The 23,707-nt window shown below is 51.6% G+C and overlaps 1 protein-coding gene across 1 annotated transcript in view; it reads right to left on the bottom strand.

Moving 5' to 3' along the window:
- The window catches only part of GRIK3 (glutamate ionotropic receptor kainate type subunit 3), a 120,761-nt gene extending 100,081 nt beyond the window's left edge, over nucleotides 1–20,680 (bottom strand). The window contains exon 1 of the mRNA XM_049819969.1: nucleotides 20,566–20,680. Within this exon, the coding sequence (XP_049675926.1) occupies nucleotides 20,566–20,680 (115 nt within the window). The remainder of the gene's footprint in view (nucleotides 1–20,565) is intronic.
- Nucleotides 20,681–23,707: the final 3,027 nt, after the last annotated feature.

Raw genomic sequence — 23,707 nt, 5'->3', positions numbered from 1 at the left:
ATTGTAATGGCCTGACATAGCTGTTACTAGCAACTTTTGGAGTTGCTCAGACACAATCTAACAATTAGTTTTATTACGGCTAGCAGCTCGCAAGAGTCCTGTCTCCATTGAGAAACTGCCCCTCAAGGACAGACAGGGAGCTCTGAGACTGACTTCCAGGAGAAAAATACAGCTTGAGTGAGGTCAAGGTTACACACTGCTCGACACCAAAGTGTTCAGCTGCAGTCCAAGTTTGGTTGGCTTTTCTTGTTTGTTTTGTTTTTTTTCCAAAGTGCCTTAAATCACTGTGGCAAGTCCTTCTCCCTAAGGAACACCATGAAACGTTAGCCTCTCCTACCCCTAGGAACACTAGCAAACTAGGCGACCAGCCATGCCTTAGCTGTGCGCTGCATTTGCAAAGCCTGGGCGCTGCACGCACGTCCCCGCTGAAGTTGCCCAAGAACCAAGGATGAACCGCCCCGACAGAGCCTGTATCCCTGGGGACACAGTCCGGGTCTCCTCAAACCCAGTGTCTCAGCCTAGCGAGTAAAGCATCCTGCCCTGGGCACTCGGTCACACTCCCTCTTAGCCACCGTTCCCATTTCTTTCGGCAGACAGTTGATACCCTCACTCAGGCCGTTGCCCTCCCTGCCACAGGGGCGATTCCACTTGGGAAGCAGCTCTGAAAGCCTGGACATATTTAGGCACCTAAATAAAAGCAGGCTCATTTTGGAGTGATACTGTGTATTGTAATTTTCATCCGCTCAGAGAGTTAAGGAGTTTGGGCTATATCTAAAACTCCAGACAGCTATGGAAACTTGAGCTGAAGCACCAAAATTGTGGTTCCGGCAGGAGGTTGCAGAATGCTGCAGAGCATGCCAGCCAGCAGAGCTCTGTGTGACCTTCACTCGTGCTTCTAAATCTCTTGAAAGCCCTCAAAACACCTCTCCCCTAAATCTATGTTTCAGGAGTCTGAATAAGTGGCCGTATTTTTTAAAGCTCCAAACACTCAAAAGCTCTTGTGAAAAACAAAAGAAGCTGAATCCTCTTTAAGTGAAGTTCGCTCCTCTCCCAGCAAGTTGCAGCTGCTTCTCCCTCCCCTCCTTTAAGCTGTCTGTTAGTTTAAAAGAAATGTGTGGAGATGCAACTAAAATGATGGTAGCTGTACTGGGAGGATATTTTCCCATTTAAACTAAATAAAGAAAAATGAAAGAATGGAAGATCGGTGGGAGGCTTTTCAAAGTGTAATCCTAGCAAGCTTTGACGTACAAAGAAGACATCGTGGTCTCCGATGCTTGCAGACTAGGGAAGCCTGATTAATGAACGTTATTGTCGGGGTGGCCTGGCTTTTATGCTTAACACTGAAAGGCACCAACCCTCCAAGTATTCAGCATTATACAATAACAGATTGTGTGCAGTTAGCCTTAGAAAACAAATGTGCTGTCTCTTATATAAGATTATAGAGCATCCATCACTGGCTGGCATTAAATACCACGCTACACTAGTGTATGTAATTAGCGATACATGAAATCTAAACATTATTTTAAAGGAGTGGGAACAACAACAACAAAAGGAGTGGATGTTCATGTTTCCCTTTCACTTCGGAGCGTCTTTTCCTAAGCGAGGTCCCCAGAGGACAGACTTCTCCAGCCCCGCGGAGCTGTGCCGCCCTGGGAGAGGAGGGCAGCTTGTTCTGGGTTTCCCTCCCGCATCCATCCAGCCCCACGCCCGCACTGCCGGGATGCGGCTGCCTCGGTCGCCACTCCCAGGACAGGGACGGTTCCCTGCCAAAACCTCTGCTCATCCTCTTATTAGATTTAGACTGCAAATGAAATACAACTGTAGAGCTGAAATGGGGAAAACGGGATTTTTTATGAGACACAGTGTGCACTGTGTTAATGGGCTGCTCATAAACCACGGCTTGCCTCAAAATCCTCAGCAAAGTCCAAAGAGCTGCCACATCACAGAGCTCGCTGTACTTTTTTTATCTGCCTACAAAAGGAAACAAGGGCATCAATTCTCTCTAGGAGAAATGCCACTACGGTTGTAAATCCATTTGGTTTGCTCTGTGGTTCACTAGCCCTGAGCTGCTGCACCCAGCGACGCGGCGAGGCCCTGGACGGGGACCCGAAGAGCAGAGGTGTCTCGGAGCTGCCGGCGGAGCTGCTTTCGGAACCCGCTGGTCCCCACCTTTCCTTCTTACTCCGGTGAAGTTACACAACTTCACCGCAGCAGCCAGCGGCCGTGCAGGATGGGGCGAGGACCCCGCTGATGCAGCACACACGCTCTAGAAGCCTGCGAGCCCCCCGGTCTCTGGAAGCATTTGGATTCCGGGGGAGAGGGTAGTTACACACCGAAGGGCAGCTCTTTACGCAAAAATACAGGCGAAAGTGTCTTTTTTCCTCCCACATCATCCGTTGCTCTCACAGTGCTGCCCAGGGGCCTCCGTCGGGCACCGTGCGCAGGCAGGCGCAGCCAGCCCCCGCCTCCGGGGGCTGCAAAGGAGGGACAGGCTTCAGAAGAAACAGGGACCATTGGCGGGCGACCCAAGGTCCAGCGAACTCCGAGTGTGTTTTCCACGGAATTCAGTAGCATTTACTCCCTCTCGCACCCTGCCCACCACATGCAAAATGGGAACAGTATTTTCCTTACGTATTTTGCCTAAGGCTACTCAGGGTCTCTGTCAGAGCTGGGACCTGACCTGAGGCTCCTGGATGCCAATCTCTTATCCTGCCTTTTTTTTTTTTTTACACTGTACTGTAGTATCAGCCACACAATTAAGAGCTATATTTAAGCACTTGAATAAACAAACAAACTCCATCCTTGAAACAGTCAAGCATGCCTCGTGGGGTCCCCATATTCCTCAGTTTTGAATCTCAGCCTGATAATTAAAACCAAAAAAAATCACTTATACAAATTAACATCACATGCTGTGGAGCTAGCACAAAGCTATTGTCACTTCCTATTTCAAACATGCTTGAATTATAGGGGGCTGGGATTTATTTTTTTTAAAGAGAGGCAGAGAGAAGTCACTTGGCTGGATGGCAAGCAGCTGTCTTCAGACGGATGTCCTGAGGGCTCTTTCCAATGCAGCCTGCCTGTGAAAGCCTGGCACAGGACAGGATAACGATACAGGCATGTCACTGTTTGCCAGTTTTATGATTCCCAACTGCAGAAGAGTCCAGGGCAGAGTGCTGCTCAGACACCCAGCAGGGAGGCAGCAGCGCAGGATTTCCAAGGTTCCCATAGACATCACGCAATATTTTGGACTTGGCTGCGCCTTCCAAGATTGCTCCTTCACACCAGGACTTCTGGCCAAAAGGGGCCACGAAGCTGGTGGTGTCTCCTGCAGGGGAACGGCCTGACGCTTCTCCCCATGGCAGTGATAAAGCCAAAGCTGCCGTTATCAGCTGCTGCTTCTGAGGAGCGTCCTCCACCCGTGTGGACCCCAGCGACGTTCCAGTCCCTGGAGAGCTCTGGCGCCCAGAGGCGTGAAGCATCCATAGCCCGACCTCTCTCCTGCAGCACCTTGGCTCTGCCGACCCCAGGATCGAAGCCGTCGTGTACGGGGCAGGAACTGCTCCCAAGACCCGAGCGCCGCGCGGTCAGCGTCTTGCAGGCAGCAGCCCCCCGTCCCTGCCCCTCGAGCCCCCCGGGCGCCCCCCGCGCACGCCCCGCTGCAGCACAGCCCCGCGCTGCGGGCACGCCTGCTCCAGGATGCGCTTGGCACCGACTGACGCGCAGAATCCTTGATCGGATGGATCTGGCTGGGGAGCCAAATGATCGGGAGCTTATTATAGCCTCCTCTTTAATTAAGTGTCTCAAATAGGGATTTAATTGGGATGTAATAGCACACACTATTGTACATTAGTTAAATACCAAGGGATTATTAAGAGTATGTTTTTAAGGCTTTACAGTCCCATATTGAGTAAACAGTTGTTAAATTTCAATAAATAACTTTTTAAATCTACATTAAATAAGCAGTTAAGCATATTTAGGATAGTCATTTTTTTTCAGAATGACTCCAGTCAGAGAGTCCCGGGTTGTAATCTCAGTATTTCACTGGTTTAATAGGGTTGTGCCTGCTCATATCTATTTGCTCTGCCTCAAAGACCCTGCCTTGGTGCGGCAATCTCCGCTATTTACATCCTCGTGTCAGTCTTTAAAACCCTCACCATTACCACAGCCCAGAGAAGCAGGGAGTGCGCTTAGCCCTATTTTACAAGTACAGAATTAAGGCACAGAAGAGCAAAGTCATTTGTTCAAAGCCATGCGGGGAGTCTGTAACAGAGCAGAACAGGAGCTAACGAAAGATCAAAAAAATACTTTTCTAAAAATAAGGCTTTGAAAATCTGTAAAGGAAATGCGGCTCTAACAAATCGCTATATTACGATCAAAAATGCAATTAGTCGTATGCTGGTTTTGTCGCTGACATTGGTAATGAACATATAAATGTCCCACGGCCCCCAAAATCTAACGAACGTTTCCATCCATTTGCTCTTTGTGTCCAGGGAATACCAGATCAGGGTAAAGGGCTCCGGGAGGGACCGCAGTAGATGGCCTGCCACCAAGCTTTGATCCCTGGCAGGCAGCTCTCACCTACGTTGCACCGGGAGGGCCTTTCTAAGACGGCACATCAGAAACAACAGGAGTAATCGCCGCCGTAACCATGGCAGTGGATAATTTAGGACTCGCTTAACCTTCGTGTTAAGGTTGGTCTTGAGCTGCCTGCTGCTCTCTGCAGCCACGGTGTTCTTACAAGGAACGATCGGCGCGTCCTGAGGAGTAATTGGGTAAACTGCCGCCGCTCTGCAAACCGGCACCCGCGGCACAGACCGCGTCTCTCGCCATTTGGAGGAGAGGACGTAAAGAGGGGACACCCCCGAGCAGCGCCCGGCGGCGGCGGGCAGGGAGCCGGAGCAGCCCCGGCTCTGCGCCCACAGACCCTTCGCTGGCGCTGGGCTGGACGAGCCACTGCGCGTCCCCGGCGGGGTCGTGGCGGTACTGCCGGGGTCGCATCCAGGACGCTTCAGCACCAGCAACCGGTCCTGAGCGACCGGAGCACGCTGCTCGGGGCACCGAGTCCCCGCCGACCCGTGCCAGACCGAACAGTCTCCGGAATCTTGCCCCCGCTCCCACCTTCCCACTGGAGCTGCCCAGAGCTTCCTCCTCCTTTTCTCCTCCTGTAAAGGAACCTGAATTCAAATGTTCCTTCCTGAAGCAAGTCACTCCCATTACTCTGCACCGTTGAACAGGTAACGCTAATGAAGAAGCCAAGACATAGGGAATCTTCGACCAAGTGCACTGTAAAATTAATGAGAAGCTACTGAAGAACATAAATAATCCGTGCTCCCCATTAGAGGTAGTTAGCACCAGTAAAGCTAAATCCAGAGAAAAACCTGCCCAGGCACCACCAGCCATTCTCCCTTTGAAATCCATCGCTGTCACCTAGTTTTGGGTAGCTGAAATCAAAGGATGGTTAACCCATTAACACCCAGGCTATTTAGAAATAATTATTGTTATTATAAATCAAAAGTGATGGCTTAACCGGTCGCAAAAATGTATATGTAAAACAACAAAACGAAGTAGCATGGCCACAAAGGAAAAATCATTAGCTCCCTAGTGGTTTTACAAGTAATTTGCTAGCAATAAAAATGCAAAACCACATTTTGGTGTGTAATGATCATAAATAATCCTTGGACAAGAATTATTTCCAGGACCCACAAGTCCACTCCCTCAATGGCAAGTTTTATTACCCTGGTTTCTCTGTGTATTCTTTCAAAATGCTGCTGCCATAACAATTTACAAATTACTGTCCTGTTGGCATAAACTTTCATAATTATATGGAAATAGGTTTCCCCACAAACACTCACAAAGCACAGAGAGTCACGTAACCACATAGAATGACCTTAATAATGCAGTCAAAAAATACAGATCTGACTCCTGGGCCAGTACTAAATATAGAGGGTCACCAGGTTAGGGGAAAAACTCCCAGGTAGACTCATCGGAGTGGAGTCAGGGCTGTTGCGGTGCAGTCGGAGTGATGTGCTCAGTGCTGTCACCCAGGCTGCTGGCACCTCGCAGGATCTTTAGGAAACAAGGAACATATTAAGCCTTTTGTTTCCAAGCACTGGCAATAAGCAAAAATCCCAACCAGCTGCTGAGGAAGCCTGTGAATGCTTTTTTTTTTCCTAAAATAGGAGAAAGTACAGTTTGTTCAAGATTTAAACTGTATTAATTTCTTCCCTCCACTTTTGAGGCCAGAGGGTGAGGAGTGGAGTTTGGCATCCAAAATGAAGACAGCGTGGGGGGAGCTGCCGTGCAAGGGGGCTGAGGCTATTATTTAGGCAAGACTAAGTGGCAGGTCGCATCTGCCAAGGTTAAATCCTGAACAAGGATCGTGGGGTTTTCTTGTGGCTCATCTGTGTGGTCGAGTTGTTGCTTCACTCAAAGTGTATGGGGGGGGTTGCTTGGAGTAAGAGAGAGAAGGAAAGCGGGTGAACATTAATTAGGTTAGAATTGCCTCCAAAAAGTACTAAAACTAAATGCGAATTCATAACGTAAAGATAAGGATATGCAAATCAGGCTGGGTTTCAGATTTTAGTGTGCCATTGCTTTCCCTCTAATTGGAGGAAATGGATCCAGCAACTGAAATTGCCACACTTAACATATAAAGTTACACTGTGGACAAGAGAATATTTCATGTTTTTCCTCAAATAACCACCACCACAATAATGTGTAAGAAAATTAAGTAAATATGGATATAACTATCCTTTTACTGATCAGTTTATAAATAGATGGGCACATGTACGAAGTTAAGTCTTGTCTATTGAAACACACCACTGGGATTGAAGGTAGCTCCCAGAAGAACAGAGGATTGTTTATATTTGAGACTTTTATTTGCAACTTTAATCTGAAGTGAAGTTGATAATCTGTGTAAAGACAAGCTCTACCTTTTTAAAAATGTTATCGGCTTCATCTATGATCTTGCAACACACTTTCTGGACAACCCTTTCCCCATGACGTAGATGAATAGGAAAAGGAACTAAAGATCCTATTTCCATTCAAATATTATGAGTCAAGTCTAGATATCACCCTGAAGCTAAACGTCCAAGGACTCATTTTGAATTTCTTATAAGTAAAGATGACAAAAACTGATCTTGCAGAAATAAAAATTCGTAAGAAGAAAAGTACATAAAATGAGGAAGAAAATGGTTTTCTTTCCCTATAAAGGAAGAACAGACCTTTAAGATTTTATAGACCAGAAATTTGAACCAAGAACCTCCTTTTTACAGGTCCCTGTTTCAGCTTAAAATGGTAAGAGTAATACTGCAAAAAGAAAAATTTAAAAAAATGGAACCGTGATGGCATCTCGAGCCGCAGGAGGTGCAGGTGTCTGCAGCGAGCTCCAGGGAAGCTTCTGGCTCTGCAGAACTGGGGTCCAGAGGAGAGGGACAAGGATGCGGAGGACTTCCCTGCGGCTTCTCCTCTCCCCTCCTCTCATCCCAGGGACGTCCTGCCAAAAGAGGGGCCTGGCCCTGGGTTTGCAAACTGTGGTCTGAGCTGCCAAGTGCAGGCTTTAAAAGCGCCTTGCGGGAGAGCTGCCATTGGTGCCGATGGGAAACAAGATGCCGCCATCAGCCCGTTTCTGCACCTTGGGAACTCCATGGGGCTTTGCCAGCTCTCAAGAATTCCAGTCTCAAGTTAAGTTTTCAACTTGGGGTGAGATGGTTCAAATCAGGAAAATCCTGTCTCCGTGCCAGACAGTTAAAACTGAAAGTAATTAAGGCAAAATCTTTTCCTGCAGCAGAAAGTACTGAACATGTGGAGATAGCATAATAATCAGTGTTTCTGCCATCGTAAGCCCACAAAACAAATTGGATTTTGAATGAAGCACATGGAACAGTGACCTATGTATAAAACTTGTCTTGACCTCAGAAAGTCTCCAATTCTACTGCTAATTACAAATGCTGCATTCTGAATAATCACATTTGAGAAGGACTCATTGCTTGATTGTTTAAGAAATCAAACAACGGCAAGATGCCATGAAGTCTCTCTCTTCGTACAGAGAGTGTTTGCTAAAATTCCCAGACCTGTTCTCAGAGGCAGTTTTCTGCCCAGCTCAAACTGAGCAGACTCGGGCAGCAAACACCCAAACTGTGGGGAGACTGAACCCAGGCTCTTCTTCCTCATCTAAACTACCTCTAAGCTTCAGGCTTGGTAATTGTGATTCCTCTTGCTTCGTCCCATGGTTAAATTCTCTAGATCAACCCTTTCCGACCTCACAGAGGACAGCCAAACGATCTTCCATTTACTCAAGTCCTTGAACTGCACGAGACCAACGTACCACGTAAGTGATGGGGAATTACATTGTCCTTCACCAGGGGTGAGCCCCCCTCCACTGGGCACAGGACACAGCAGAGCACAGGCAGCGTACCAGGGCAGAGATCCCAAATTAGATTAAGAACAATTTAAGCAGCCTATAATGCAAAGCAGAGCCAGAGACCTGGGCAAAAGTGACCTGAAGCATGATTTGCAGTGAATGTCTTTTTCTCTCATAAATAGGAGAGACACTGTGGGATGATTATCCACCCAGATTTATCTCTGCAGCTCCGTGTGTATCCTTCTGTGCTTAAAAATGTCTCACTGCCCTTTGCATTATTGCATTGCCCTTTACATTCATACGGCATAAACCTCTCAAGTACCGTAAAACTTACAAGGTGTAATATAATGTCATGGTTTTCTTTTACACACCATAAACAAAAGTCACTGAAAAAGGAGCACAGAAAGGGAGACGTTATTTGGCTCGACAATGATACGGGAGGAAAATATATATACAAGTACACATACATACACTCTTACACACTTAAAATCCCAAGCTGGATTGATTATCTGGCATTGATGGATCACTTTAATGTATTACACAGATAAGGAAATTGATTATTCAATAAATCACTGTCTGCACTAAGAATCCAGTGTTAAAAAAGAAAGAGAAAATATTATAAATCTGTCTTGCACAGGCAACGAAAAAGCTTATACTTTTAAGGTTAATCATGATGTACCTTTTGCTGCACATCCAATGAAAGAACACCACCTTGGAGTTCTGCAGTGCTAAATGGCCGGGTTTACGTCCCAAAGCTCTCGAGCAAGTCAACCTTCCTCACGTGGCTGCTCCGGCCGTTCCTGCGGAGAGCGGCGCGCTGCCGGCGGGCAGGGTGACCGGCAGAGACCCCCGAGCTGGGGGAGCCACAGCCGATCACCGGAGAGGAAGAAAGTGCCCCAAAATGCTGCGGCAAGCAGGAGGCTGCAGGGAGGCTCCGATTCCCAGCCCGCTGCCTGAAGCGTGACCGCAGCCGGCCACGAGCCGGGCTCAGGGATGGGGAGCATCCCGCGCCGTCGGCGTACGGAGGGGAGAAACCCGCCTGTGCACCACGAGCCCCCAGCAGACAGCCCAGCTCCAGGGTGTGGAGTGAGAGCAGGGCAGAGGGAGCGGGAGCATCACAAGAATCGGGAACATCACAAGAATCGGAGCAAAAAAAAAAGAGAACAGAGGAAGCTGGAGATAAAAAAATGGAATATCTAGGACTCAGGACCTGGCCAGCAGGTTTTCTGGGCCCAGCTTTGGCAGGGTTGTCTCACGTTTCTTTCTTGGTAGGGAGCTTACTTCTGCTTCCGAAGGAAAGGAGGAGGAACTAGGTGAAGTCGGAGGCTTTTAAAAAAACCCAGGCAAAGCATGTCATTGAAATGCCTTATAGCAGTATTAATAAATAACAGCAACAGCTAAGCTAACAGACATGCTTTAGAAAGGAAATACCTAGTGGCTGGATGCCTTCTCTGGGGAAAAGCATTTGAAATGGTCTGTGATAAACTTCCTGTAACAGGAATCTGGAGGAAAGAATACAAATATTCCTGCAAGTTATGACTATGATGTCGCCGAGCTGAGTTATTTCTACAAATCTCCAGGTCACGTCCTGGTGCCATAATGTTCCTGTGACTCTCAACACAGAAAACAGAGCAACTGCTCCAAGTCGTGTGCAGGCAGTGACTGAAAACTGCTGCAAGACGTTATTTGCCGGGTGTCCTACAGGTCTGACACTGCCCCAGAAGGCCAATACATGAATTCTCTGGAAACCACCTTCTTGCCCAAGAAACTCTGCTGCCTGCACTCTAAAGTAGAAGCCAAGGCAGGCAATGAGAGAGTAGCTAATACTGTGCTCTTCAAGGGTAGTTTGTCTCTCCTTCTCCAACACGGAGGATCCAGACCCTCTCGCTGCCCGTGCTGCAGTCATGTGTCACCCAAACAGCAGCAGTCCTGTGACACTGTCAAAACTCGTTCTGTGTATATAAAAATGCAAATGGTTATAGAAACTGTTTGGAAACGGTCTTGACCTGCTCTAATTTTTACTGGAAAATACATGCCAGCCACCTTGTGCGGAATATGAGAGGTTAATAATTCCCCTCCACTGAGGCATGAATCAGAGAGATTCAGACCAAGCAGCACCTGTTCGCTGTAAAGAAAACCTTTATTTATATGGCAGTGAAAACGGCCATCTTTTTTTCAAACTCCCAGACACCGTAGCGATACAGACACACACATTATTCTTCACTGATGACTTAAAGGCCAACTTTCCAGCAGAGCAGCTCCCTTTTGGCAGACGCCGTTTCACGTTTGCCGTGCCGCCCCGAGGAGCGCCCGTGCAGGCAGAGCGGCGTTGGACCCAGGGAGCAGAACTGTCGGTGCAGGGGTGGTGTGTGCAGCTCCCAAAGCAAAGCCCGGTCTGTCCTTCATGTGAAAATCTGTTCTCGGGTCCTCGGCTAAGCATGCGCTGTAGCCATTTGCTCCATTCATAACAAAATCAGCCCTGTTTCTAACACACAGCTTCTGCTGCAGGGCGGAAAAAATTCCCTAGCCCGGGTACCCAGGCAGGCGCGGTGTCTCACAGGGGGTGGAATTTAAAATTACTGCTGTGACTTCCTTCTGAGTGCTTTGAATTCACTGCAGAACTAACCAACAAGTCTAACACTTCAGTCCCAATAGACAGCCGTAACTCAGCTAAATTTGTGGGTTATACCAGATTTTATTTACTGTTTCATCCTGGGAGATAAGTAAGAGATGACAGCCATCTATTCATTAAAGTGGGGGAAAGCCGCCCACAGCCAACGCTGGTTCTCTCACCATACACTTCCACATCTTTAATTGAATTTGGATTTTGTAGTACCAGCTCTGTTATTTTAAGAACAGCTTATATTCCTATTCACCTGGGTACCAGCCAGTTCAAAGAGCTGGTCTGTTCACCTCTAAGTCCCCAATTTGAACAAAGGACGTGCTGTAACAATCAAATGTCATTACCAGCTAATGAGCATCCAGTGGCCTATGTAAGAGCAGTCAACGGCCTCTTCCCACTCCTTATTGGACATAGGAACCACCGTTATAAGCCAAACTGCTGCAGTGGCACTAATGAATGCTCCTGAAGCTACTGTTTGCAGATGTCAAGGATGGAAGGCTAATTTAAATCAATCAGTCTCAAGAGCCTTTGTAAGGCACTTAGTGCTATGGTACCTGGGAATCTGGATACCCTTTAGTGGGGATCCCTGGGTGCCCAGTTCCAGAGTGATGAGCAAAGTGCAAGGCCCAAATTCGAGAATTCATCTGAATAGTAATGTATTTTTAAGTCTTGCTTTTATTCCTTTGATATTAGCTGGTTTATTTGTCTGCTTAAAAACTTTCTTGAGCAAGGATGTTTTTCTGACTCAGTAACTACACAGACTAAACTCCTAATCCAAGGTGCAAATACTCTTCATTTTGGTGTACTCTTTAGACTTAGCGTGACTTGAGCAAAGGGCCAGGCTGGACTTCAAAGAAAAAAATGCAGCCCAGGGGCTTTTTCTCCAGGTGGGTGAATCTTTGGTGCATCAGTTCCCAGCAGGGCTGAGCCAGACCCCAGCCAGTGCCTCTCCAGACTCTCACCAGCAGCGCCGGTGTCCGGTGCAAGGCGGAGGAGCACTTGCCCACTGCCCGGACTGTGGGCTTGCCTGGGGAGCCTGGCAGGGAGCCTGGCAGGGAGGCTCCATTTGCTCCCGCTGTGCGACACCCAAGTGAGCCATCTCATCCCAAAGTCATGCTCACGCCCAGGCAGCTGACAAAATGTGTTACAGCATCTTTTGGCCTGCCTGGGAGAGCCTTTACCTGCAAATCCAAAGGAGCAAATTGTAGCTGAAAGCCAGAGCCCTGTTCCCAAAGTCTCCTGTGCCCGGATCTTTACAGTTTATCACCATCGTGCAGCACCCTGTGCCTCACTAGAGTGACTTTTCAAGGGAGTAGTTACTGCGCAGTCCCTCTCCTCCTGATGCCCAGGCTTCACGGTCTCCCCCTTTAGGGGACCTCTAATCAAGAAGCCAGAAATCTTGTCTTTCCTTTTTCCTCCCCTTTGCCTTTTGTGCTATTAAGCATTGTGGCATATTTATTCCACCACTCCTACAGCATCCTTTTCATCTCATTATTTTAAACTCCGTGATCACCAAGAGAACCCTCTCTTCTGTGCTGGTGCCTCGTTACCCGAGGCTACACGATGCGCTGCTCTGCCCTGCTCGGGCTGTCCGCCTTCCCGAGACCGCTCTGCCTTCCTCCTTTCCTGCATCCCCAGCAAGATGGGTTCCATGCCAGTGAAGTATTTACCAGCAGCGCATAGTGACAGAAAACAGCCTCATAAAGTGAAATAACTGGTGGGTCTTCTACATCAGACACGGTGGAGAAAAACTCTCCTAGGTGAATTAGCACAGCCCAGCTTGCTATTTAAAAAAGGAAAGTATTGAGGTGTTTGCTATCCCCCCAACCTGTGTGCAGCAAATAATCTGTATTATGACAGCCACAGAAGGGTGACCTGCAGTAATGCTGCACGCTGCAGCACTGCTCTCGGACATCGTGCAGCTCTGGCCGTACCACTGACTGCGTGCTATAGCCCGAGACTTTGAGCGATGGAGACGTGTGTCCCTAGCCAAGACCACTCCGGGGCCAGAGCCACACAGCCCAAGTCTTTGGAAGCCCAGACCCTCCGGCTGTTTTCCAGGTCACGATGCTTTCGTGAACATCCCAACCCCAAGGAGGCAATACCGAATGTGCCGGTTGCTCCCTTACTACTTCACAATTCTGATTTTTATTCTAGGCATTTGACCCCACACTGAGGGGTGCTGGTTGTTGGCTGGGGCACAGCAACAAAAACCAAAGTCTGACCAGGTCCCTGGGCTAAAATATTAAATAGTACAGATACAGCAAGGTGGCCTTTTGTCACCAACGGCCACTGTTTGCTTTCCTCTCCTTATTTACCCTGCTGCAGAGGCTAAACAATTTGGTATGTGTAGGGGGAAGTTCAGAGCAGCATTGGGGATTGCCTCTGAGGCATGGGTACCCCATGGCTCTCCTGAGCAGTGTTTGCAGCCGAACAGCATTTTCCTGATTATCTTCCCTCCCAGAATAACAGAATAACTTGCGTATGTATGCACAATGACTTGCTGCAGATTTAAAGCACAAGGACTGATGCTGCTGAACACTCGGGTAACGCTCGACATGGCGAGCGTCTTGTAGTACAAACCTGAGAAATGAAGCTGTAATGTCAGAGGAAGGTTCCCTGCGGGGCAGCACAGCAAGGGGGGGGCAGCAGGAGGCGAGAGCAAAAGGGGCTAATGGAGGCAGCCACAAAGAAAAGCTGGTGCTGGAGCAAAGACAAAGCAGTGAACTGAGCCTTCCATCTGCTCTAAGAGCTCTTGCTTGCGGTAAGGATCTGCATTGGTTTTAGGCTTTACTATGAGTAATAAATACTAGCACATTATCCCTGCTTTTACTGTTAATGGGCAGCAGTAGTAATGTGTGAAGCCCCATCACATCTGAGTTGCCTCTGCATCAGCCCAAACTGAGAAAATCCCAGCCTGAAAAAACAAGCTCGAGTCTCTAAGGGGCACAGAAGCCTGTAGTATTCACTGGTGGAGCGTCAGGATCCCCCATGCAGTCGCTGCGAACAGCAACATCTGCGGTCACAGCAACTTCAATTCTCATGGCTTTAAGACAACCAGCGCTTCTCCTTCCACATCTATTCCCTTTGGCAACGTCGTCATAGTGCAGTTTCTCTCCTCGCGTTCAGCCCTCAGCTCCTCTCCAATGTTTGCCTCTCTCCCCCCTCGCCCACGGAGTTCTAGTGCTTTCAACCCGTTATCTGCCTTACCCAGAGATTTCCACCAGCCTGTCTTCTAAGTATGCAAAGGAAAAAAGAAGTCTCGACGGCATCACATTAAACCTGTAGCCAAAATGAGGGAAAGGAGATCGCACAGCATAGCCGGTGGAGAAACGCAATACATTGGATTATGAGGCTTAATGCTTGCTACGAACAGACTGTGCAGTGTCGGGTTTTATTTGCTATTGTGTCTCCACGAGAGACTCCAGCATCACAGCTATTCTGGCAGAGCTACTCCATGCAAATGCTTGGAAATTAGGGATGATAGCCAATACAAGAAAGAGGCGCTCAGGAGCTGGAAGGAGGAAGGTGGCCAGAAACACCCAGGCAGGGCGAGCGGCGGTGAGGCACAGTGCCCTCTGCTGATGCTGGGCCCGCAGGCTGAGCTGCCAGCCCGGCACTGACTTCTGGCACCCTACTGACGGCAGACGAGGGAAGGAAAAGCTGGATTTCATTTAGGGTTGCTGATTTAGTGAAACTGCTGATCTGTACCAAAGGAGCACTTCATTTACCAGGGCAAGAGAGACCCAACTTTGCTGGAGATCGAATGACTTTTAATATTGTTCCGTGCGCGCCTGCGTCGTGAAGGCGTTACGGCAATCTTTTCATAGCATCAACCTCCGTTTAGTTGCATCAATAAAAACAGCCAGAGATGGAGAGACTAAGTTTGAAGAGGCGGTGACAAAACCCGAAGTGGCGACGCGGCACGAGCAGGCAGGTTTCCCTGCGAAGGCGAGCGTGTCCCCCCCGGGGCAGAGGCAGGTGCCAGGCGCAGGGCAGAGCAGCCACGTCCATCCGTGCACGAAAGTCCACGCAAGGGTCCTTCACTGCTCAAGTTCTGCATAAATCTGCCGCCTTCCAGCCCGTGGGGATGTCGATGTGCTGGTGCGCGCGGTCGGGGGAACGTGCCCGCTCTGAGGAAGCAGCCCAGCACTAAGTAGGTCTGTTTATTTTGGCGGTACTCCTGCCCTGTGATGAATGAGGGCCTATTTTATTCTGGTTTGCGGTTTGATCTTAATTTCCTGTATGAAGTTCTCAAGAGGATGCCAAGATCAAATAATTAGACTATTCTGCGATAAAGAGGTAACATTGTTATTCAAATGTATTCAGAATTAATTTACCACCAAACAATTTACACTGCCACCCTTATATCCTGCTGAAATTACTAGAATACGCTATCTGACACACAAAGCATCTCGTGACCTGAAATAACTTCATCAACCATTAAAGGCTTGAGCAATGGGTGCGTGGCCACAGAAGCACACACGGAAACGCAGGAAAAGCCACAAAGGCAGCAACAGAGTGATTTAAAACCAGGAAAAACAAAACAAAAAAATAGCACTTTCCTCGCAACAGCGAGCAGGCAGAAAGCAGAATCCTGAAGCAGCCCATCGGCGTGCTCGGCCTCAGGAGGGTCGGGGGCCAGATCCTCCTCTCGGGCGCTCGCGTGAGACCCACGGGTGCCGGTGCCGGTTCAGACCCGCAGCACACGGGGTCCGTCCGAGCCCGCTCCCGCTGCTCGGCCGGGTGCCTCTTGGCCAGGAGAAACCCAGCTCTGCTTTCCGCGTGCTTATCCTCCAAAGCGGGGAGCAAACGGCGGGGGTGTGGGCAGCCAGGCTGCCCGCAGGGAAGATTTCCCCAATTAACATTTTCTGAGCCTGTGGGCTGGTCTCGGGTGCTGTGAAGCTGCTTCTCTGAAGCCATTTGCTTCGGGAAGGGGGAAGCATATTGATCTTAGCTCAATTTCTGCCTGCTCCTACCCCGCCACGTTTCATCGCCTCGCCAGCCACGGAGAGAGATTCCTCACTGCTTCGCACCCGGCGATGCCAGGCCCCGGGCAGCCCAGGACGGGGGGGCTCGGACAGCCGGGGGGCGTCCCGCAAACGCGCACCGCCATCGGTTTGGAGGAAAAGGGTGAAAGGGCGAGTCTCGGCCAGCGCGCGCCCCGTGTTCTGGGGGAGAACCCCCCACCCAGGGATCAGCGGGTGCAGGTGGGGCCTCGGTGCCGTCCAGCGCCGTCCTCCCACCCCTCCGCGAAGGACACGGGCCAAACCCGTCATCGCGCGCGGGCCGAACGGAAAAACGCTCGAGCTGCCTCCCTGCAGATTCCCTCTCCTGCATCCACATACCCCATAGCCCTGCAGCTCCCAGCCCTGTGGGCACTGCCTTTTTCAGCCTGGAAAAGCCTGCTTTTGCCTTTATTTTTAAAAATAAAACTTCATTTGCAGAGTGTGGGAAGGTGATTTCAAAATAAAATTCCAGACAGGCATAATAAGCCTCAGAAAAGCCTATCGCATAGAGGAGGATAATTATCCACAAAATTTGTTTTCTATGTATTTATATAAAGTAATCAATGATTTTTTTTTCCCACACAGACTCCAATCCAATTCGATTGTCTTTTCTGTGTTACTTGCAAATCATACCAACAATCAATGTCCTGACCCCTTCTCTATGCAAACACGGCTTAGAAAGAGACTACAAGAAGTAAAATCCGATAAATTCCTCCATGCAGGACTGTTTGTTTAAAAGCTTAGCTGGAGCCCGATCCTGTTCACGGCGACTTCAGTGACACAAGAGTGGGACTGTCAAACGTGCTTGAGGTCTAATCATTGCCACAAATATCAGCGGGAATAGAACCTTAGCAAAAAAACCCAGAACCAAAGCAAGAACCCAGAGGTGAAGGTGCTTCCTTTTAAAAGGCAGAAAGCAAAATGAAATCCCTCCCAGGCACAGCGCGCTTCCCCTGCAGAGGAGGGGCGAGGCGAGCCTGCAGCCGGGGTTTTGGGGGGGACCCCCGCGCAGGGTAGGCTGGGGGCCCTGCCTGTCCCCACCCGCCCGCAGAGGGGGTGGCGGGGGGGCGGCAGACGCCTCTTGTGCCGCTCTCCTCGCCGGAGCAGGGGTGGCCAAGGGAAGCGATGGCAGCAGGGCCGCACGGTTTTGGTGTCACCTCCTCAGCAGCACTTGAATACAAACAAAACCACTAATCAACAAATGCAAGTGCTAAAATTGGATTGACGGCTCCTGCGGTCTGTTTTTTACAATTACTTATTAATCTCAAACCGTTGGCATCCATCCGATCTGCACGTATATCTTGCTAACACATCATCCATCAAAATAATAACTCTGAGTAATTTCTGATGATGCTTCAGCAAAGCACGGCAATTGAAACCAGTCTGCTCTGAAACACCAGTCCTTCAGGCTCCACCTGTGACACTGTTTCCAGTCATCCCACCTTGCTTTGTTAGGGCCGGTACCACCAGGCTCTACAAAATGGCATCAAGCTCTCGTCTGTCACTTTGAAGGGGTGCTACTACTGCTTTTTAATCTAAGAGAAAGGTTAGATAAATAGGCTATCTACGGTAGCTTAATCATCTTGCACTTACTGCTTTTACTATATGAGGGGCATGATATTGCAAATACTCGGCTGCTCAGTGCAGCACTTAATAACAGGTATAATCTCACTGATCTCATCCGCAGTCAGGGCTGGCAGTATCACAGACTACCTCTCAGTCACAGTGGTGTAAACATGGAGTAACTCCACTCACGCTGTTACAGTTAGCTGTCTTTATAGCAGAATAACTCAGAGCTGAATCAAGCACCTTGAGCACGCAGCAGGTCTAGATGGTCTTTTCTGATACAGCATTTTCAAATATTTAACAGATTGCATAATAATTGAACAGCTGTCGAATACGCTTCAGATACAAATTCCTACTTAATAAAAAAAATCCAGCAACGAGGCACAGATTTTCTTTGTATGTCTGTATGTATAGATTATGTTCAGATGTGTAGATTAAATATTTATATTTTACTCATGAGAGAAAGACCGCTTTTGGCTTTTCCTTCCCTTTCTTAAATCTCGCTCCCTGTATTTATTTTAATAGTCAGCTTCACAGGAAAACAAGAGAGCCTTGAAAAGTTAGCAGTTTTCTCTCTGGTCTGATTTTCATTCTAAAACAATGCTTACTGAAGTGTTCTCCACTTCTTGGCATAACCTAACAATTAAAAGAATTACTTGAAAGCCAGGGCAGCTTTGCACAAATTAATGCAGGGGGAAGAGGCTGCAATTTTCCAGTGGGCTGAAAAAGAGGTAAAAATTATGCCAGCCTTAGCTGAGAGCGAAGGTAAGCAGAGATCTCCCCGCAGCCCCATTTAAAGCCTTTTTCTGATCATTAAGTTTCTTATTTTACTGATCAAGAAAAGGCTAAACGAGGTGCGGAATGTTAGGGTATTTCTCGGCAATTAAAGCAAGGCCGTTCCCGCGGAAGGCTCGGCGGTGCTGGCAGAGGTGGTGCACGGCAGAGCTCCCACGGCGGGCAGCCCTGCCTGCCCGCCTGCCCGCCGCCTTGCTGCGTCCGCACCGGCCCCGCCGGGCGTCCCCCCTCGCCCGGCTCCCGGGGCGGCCTCCGAGCTGGGCCGGGGAGCTCTGGGCGAAGGGGAGCAGCGCTCCGGCAAAACCCAGGGGACTTCGATGAAAGGCCGGCGGCGGTTGCCGGGTTGAAAGCTCCTCCATCCTTTCGTGCGATCGCTTTTGAGCCCTGTCCAGAAAATCCATTTTCAGGACAACCGAGGCGCCTGGACTTGAGACTAAACGTCTCCACGGAGCCACGGGGATGCTCCTGGGCCTGACCGCCTCCCACGACCCACGCTGGCATTCCCGCACCCGCCCTCCCTAGCGACTTCAGCCCCTTCCCCTGCCAGCATCTTCTTGCGCAGCAGCCGCCCCTTGCACGCCTCCTCCGGAGCGTCAGCCTGGCGGCACGCCGGGTCTCACCGCCAAGGATCGGGCCCGCTGCCGCCGAGGCGAAAGCGCGACGAGCTGCGAGCCCAGCAGCCCAGCTGCGACGGAACCCCCCCGGGCACACGGCTTACGGTCCCGACGGGGATCTGCGCCCTGGGACCCGCTGGGAAGAGAAACGTCGCCGCCGCGCTGCGGTGCTCTCGGTGGGGACAGGCTGGGGATAGACGGGGGGGGCCTCTGCCACGGCACAGCGGGACGCCTCCTCCCTGCTCGCACGGTGGGACCGACCGGCGAAGCCCGGCGTGCCCCGTCAGCGGCATCGGGAGCTTTCCTGGGAGTGGGTTTGTGTCGCGCAAAACATTTCCAGCTGTTCCAGGCTGTGGCTGAGCATACCAAGCAGCTTGGCTCTAGCAAAAGTTCAGCGGCCGCCAGGGCCCAGGCCCCAGAGGCAGGTCCATTAACCTTTTGCACCAACATTTCTGGCACTACGGCACGCGCAGGACCGCGTCTGCCTGGAGTGCCGCCTTCACAGACATCCAGGGGAGAGCAGATGTTCACCCTGCAGGAATCAAGCCCTTGTCCGTGAGACAATCTGGGCCATGCAGTTGCTCGAAACCGTGCTGGAGGTGACAGTGTTTCGCTTCAGAAAGCGGCCGTCCCTCAGGACTGGCATTTTTCTCTTACTGGCTTTCACATTGCTGCTGTGCAGTTGCACTGGGATAAATAAGACCTATTTTTTTTCCACTTTAAAATATTCACAGATCTGTTCGGTTTTCACTAGTTTCTCTGGCTTAGAATTTGGTCCCTGAAAAGGCAGGTAAACGCGTCCTTATAATTTTTACCGGGCAGACAGCAAATCCCTGGGAACGTGCACTGATGGCGAAGTACACGGGACGTCACAGACAATCCGTGCCGTTCTTTACATGACGCGCTTAATAACAAGTATCTCGTTTAATTAGAAAAAGAACGATCGCAGGCTCTTTCCCAAGCTGTTATCTGTGCAATTACTTTATGTAACATTATTAAAAATTAATTTTCCCCAGAACCTCAGAAATTGAATGAAACACGCCTGGCCCTCGGCACCAGCTGCGGCGTAGCCAGCCCGCTGGCACCCTCCGGGCAGCGGGGCTCGGTGCCGCGGCCCCCCCCGCCCCGCCCCGGCCCCGGGGCTGCCTGTCCCTTGTGCCGGGCGCCTCTGGCCCTGGGTCAAAGCACCTCTGCACAGCACCCCTACTGCGGCAGGCTCGGCACCCGCCTTGCACTGGCACAGCACCTCTCCCCGCACCGGGCACCGCAGCCCTCCTCGGAGCCGGCTCGGCACCCCCGGTCTCCGGGGACTCCGGGGACAGAGCGCCCCTCCGGGGGCTCAGCACCCCCCGTCTCCTCTTTGCACCGTGCCCAGCACCCCCAGCGCCCCGCGCCCAGGGCGGCTGCTCGCACCGGCCGCGCTGCCCCCCCCCGGCCCGGCCCGGCCCGGCCCGGCTCGGCTCGGCACCCCTCCGTGCCGGGACGCGGCCCCTCGCCCGCCGGCCCCGTCCTGCCCGTCCCCGGTCGGCGCATCCCCCCGGCCCCGGCCCCGCGCCCCGAACTTCGCCCGTCCCGGCGGGGAGAGGCGGCCCTTACCGATCCGGATGACATGCGGCATCCCGTGCGAGCACTGGCCCCAGAAGCCGCCGACCAGGAGCGCTGCCCAGTATTCCCAGAGCACGCCGCGGAGAGCCGGCCAGAGATGGGGCATCGTTGGGGAGGGCGCGGGGGGGCCGGCGCGGCCCTACGGCCCCAGGGGCAGCGGGGGAGCGGGCGGCTGCTGCCCGGGGCTCAGGCGGAGGAGCGGCCGGTCGGCGCCGAGGCCGGACCGCTCATGGCACATCTTAGTGCGGCCGCGCCGGCCCGTCCCGCGGCAGCCGCTCCGCTCCGCTCCGCGCCGAGCCCAGCCGTGCCGTGCCGTGCCGTTCCGAGCCGGGGCCGGTGTCGGTGTCGGTGTCGGTGCCGGCGCCGGTCGGGCGGCACCTGCGGAGCCGGGGCTGCCGGTGCGCCCGCAGGAGCGGCTCTGTCCCCTCCTACCGCTGATGCGCGCGGCTCGCGCAAAGCCCCGGCGTGGAGCGTGCACACACTCACACGCGCGCACCGACACACGCGCACACACGCACACCCCCCCCCCACCCCCCGACACGCACCGGCACCGACACGCCGGCACCCGCCCGCTCCCCCCGGGGCGAGGGCAGCCCCGGCGGCGGGAGGCGGCCGGCCAGCCTCGGGCGGGGACCAGCGGAGGCGGCACCGGGGGTCCCGGCAGCCCCTCCCCGGGGGGCAGCCCCCGCCGTCCCTTCTGCCCCCGCCGGCCTCCCGTCCCGCGGATCCCGGGGTGCCCGGTGGCCTCCGAGCTCCCGGCGGTCCCGCCGTCCCCTAGGATGGCCCCGGGGGTCCCGCCGCCGGGCGCCGGGCGAGGCGGGGCAGCATCCCGGCCGCCCCCGAGGGCGGCGGGCGGGTAGCGGTGGGGGGGGGGGGTGGGGGGGCCGGGGCTCCGCAGCCCCGGAGTTTAATGACCTCGGTGACAGAGACGAAGGGCCGCACAGGCAGCGGATAAGTAGGCTGCTTTGTCAACTTGCCGGGCTAGGCTAGGGCGAATTTATTTTTTTCCTCATTTAAATAATTTGATCTATTCCATCACTTCCAATCGCTCCCATTTGCCAGCTGTCTGCTAACTACATCGCCTGGAACATCTGAAGAGCAAATCTTTAATTTTCTTACAAACATACTATTACTCCGTATCTGTTCATCTTTTTAATTTTCCTTGGCCGTCGCCTTCCCCAGCGGCGAGCTCGGCGTGCTCTGCGCTGTGAGGAAGGCTGATGGCTGTCCTGCGACCCATCCCAGGCCAGCTGCCGTTAGCCTGCACGTATGAAGTGGAGGAGGGGACATACACACATCATTACCGGTCTAAAACTCAAGGAAAAGTTCCTGGGTGTCGCATCTGACAGCAGAGAGCGAGCACACCGAGTGCGGCAGTGGGGCAGACACGCCGGGAGGGAGGGATCCCGTGCGTGCCCGTCGCGGTGGTGTCTGATCTCTGGCTGGTTTTGTACAGCAGGACCAGTGGGGGATTGGCCAGGGTACCTGGTAGCTCTCATCATCGGGGAATCGTAAGGAAAAGCTGGAAGAGTCTCTGGGGGATCTGCACGCCCATGGCCGGACCAGCCCTTCCAGGAGATGCTGGCGTAACTCTTCCTACCGCCTGCAGCGGTGCCTCCCGGGGCACCCGGTGCCTTGGTCTAACTCGTGCTTCGTTTGGGGCCGTGGGAAGGTAGCCCAGAGCATGACCCGCGTTCTCAGCATTGTGTCATGGTGGAGCAGACTTTTCCTTACTCCTACCTAAGAGTCAAGCCAGAGAGGCAAAGGCACTACTCAGCATCTCTAAAGCACTGTGCCGAAGTTCGGTTTCAGAGGAGATTACTGTTTATTGTGGGCAGGCTGAGGCTCCAACTTCCAGCAGGCAGTCTTCTTGCCAGTGTCAAAGACAGTCATAGAAGAGGGTGTCTCATGTTAAGGATATTTTTATCCCTCATGACACCAAAAAGGATAAGACTTAGCAAAAGGCCATGGAAGAAATTTTCTTTACTTATTGCTTAAAAGAAGGACAGCTGTTTCTGTGAACCTGTTATAAAATTAAATGTCACAACCTGGTGAATCTTTGCACCTGGAGATAAAAAAAGCCCCACAAGCCTATTGGGAGAGAGAGGGTAGAGAGGGTTACTTCAGCTGTGGCTGTTCTTTACTCTTGCTGTCTCCAGCACGTAGAGAAGTTTGATTTTCAGTAACTTGGGACAAGAGGTTCAGATTTTGTGGACTGTTTAAATGGAAATGTAGCTAGGATGATCTATTCTAGTTCATTAGTGTCAAGATGCTGCTTTTTGCCGGCACCAGGCACTAATAAGGCTCTAACCTTTGCTTCAGCCTCTGGATCCTACTGCAGTACCAGCACAAATAGTTTATTTCTTTTTATCTTATTTGATTAGTATCTGGTGGGTGTACGGAGGTCACAAATAGTCCTTGTCCTGTATGTAGGTCAGAGAAGGAAGTCCGCGCTGCTCAGGAAGGCAGGACAGGAGCAATCATTTATCAGAAGTTAGATAGCAAGCCAAACCAAATGTGCCTGGGCACCAGGCAGAGGGGTGCTCCATAGCTGCAGGGCTGCTTGTGCGGCCTTTCCTTCCCAAAGCGATCCGAGTAGCGTGCAGCAGAACAGCAGATCATGGCTGGGTTTCCCTTCCCTCCAATTCCCGAATTCCCACACTGTCCCCCATCCCCATCCCTTGCACGTGCCTTGGCAGCGCTCCTCTCTCCCGGCAGCCTCCTGCTGCCCTCCAAGGGCATCCCAGGGCTGCTCCGTGCCATGATTAAAAAGAGGGTATTTTTGAAACTACTCTTAGATGTTAGACCATAGTTGCCTTAGTTTTGCTTTTGGGTTTTTTTTTTTTCTTTTTTTTTCCCCCAGAAAGACTATTTGACTCCGTACATCTGTTACCTGTGGATACACTGCACTGGGGTCCACACCTGTGAGCAATGACCTTTACCCATTAGGCCAAACTCTCCATCAGCTGTGGTGGAGCTAGGTCGTTAGCTCATAATTATAGCACAGACAAAATGGCTGGGAGGGGGGAGGGAAGCCCACATGTACCTGCAGGAGTACCAGAACACTTTATGGGCCCAGTGCTCCGTTGCGGTGCTACCACGGGTAAGTGCTGCCCGGCTCTGCTCCGGGTGG

The sequence above is a fragment of the Accipiter gentilis genome, chromosome 17 (genome assembly GCF_929443795.1).
Source record: "Accipiter gentilis chromosome 17, bAccGen1.1, whole genome shotgun sequence".
NCBI lineage: Eukaryota > Metazoa > Chordata > Aves > Accipitriformes > Accipitridae > Astur > Astur gentilis.
Note: the sequence above shows the minus strand (reverse complement) of the source record. Positions and strands in the feature narration are given on the sequence as shown.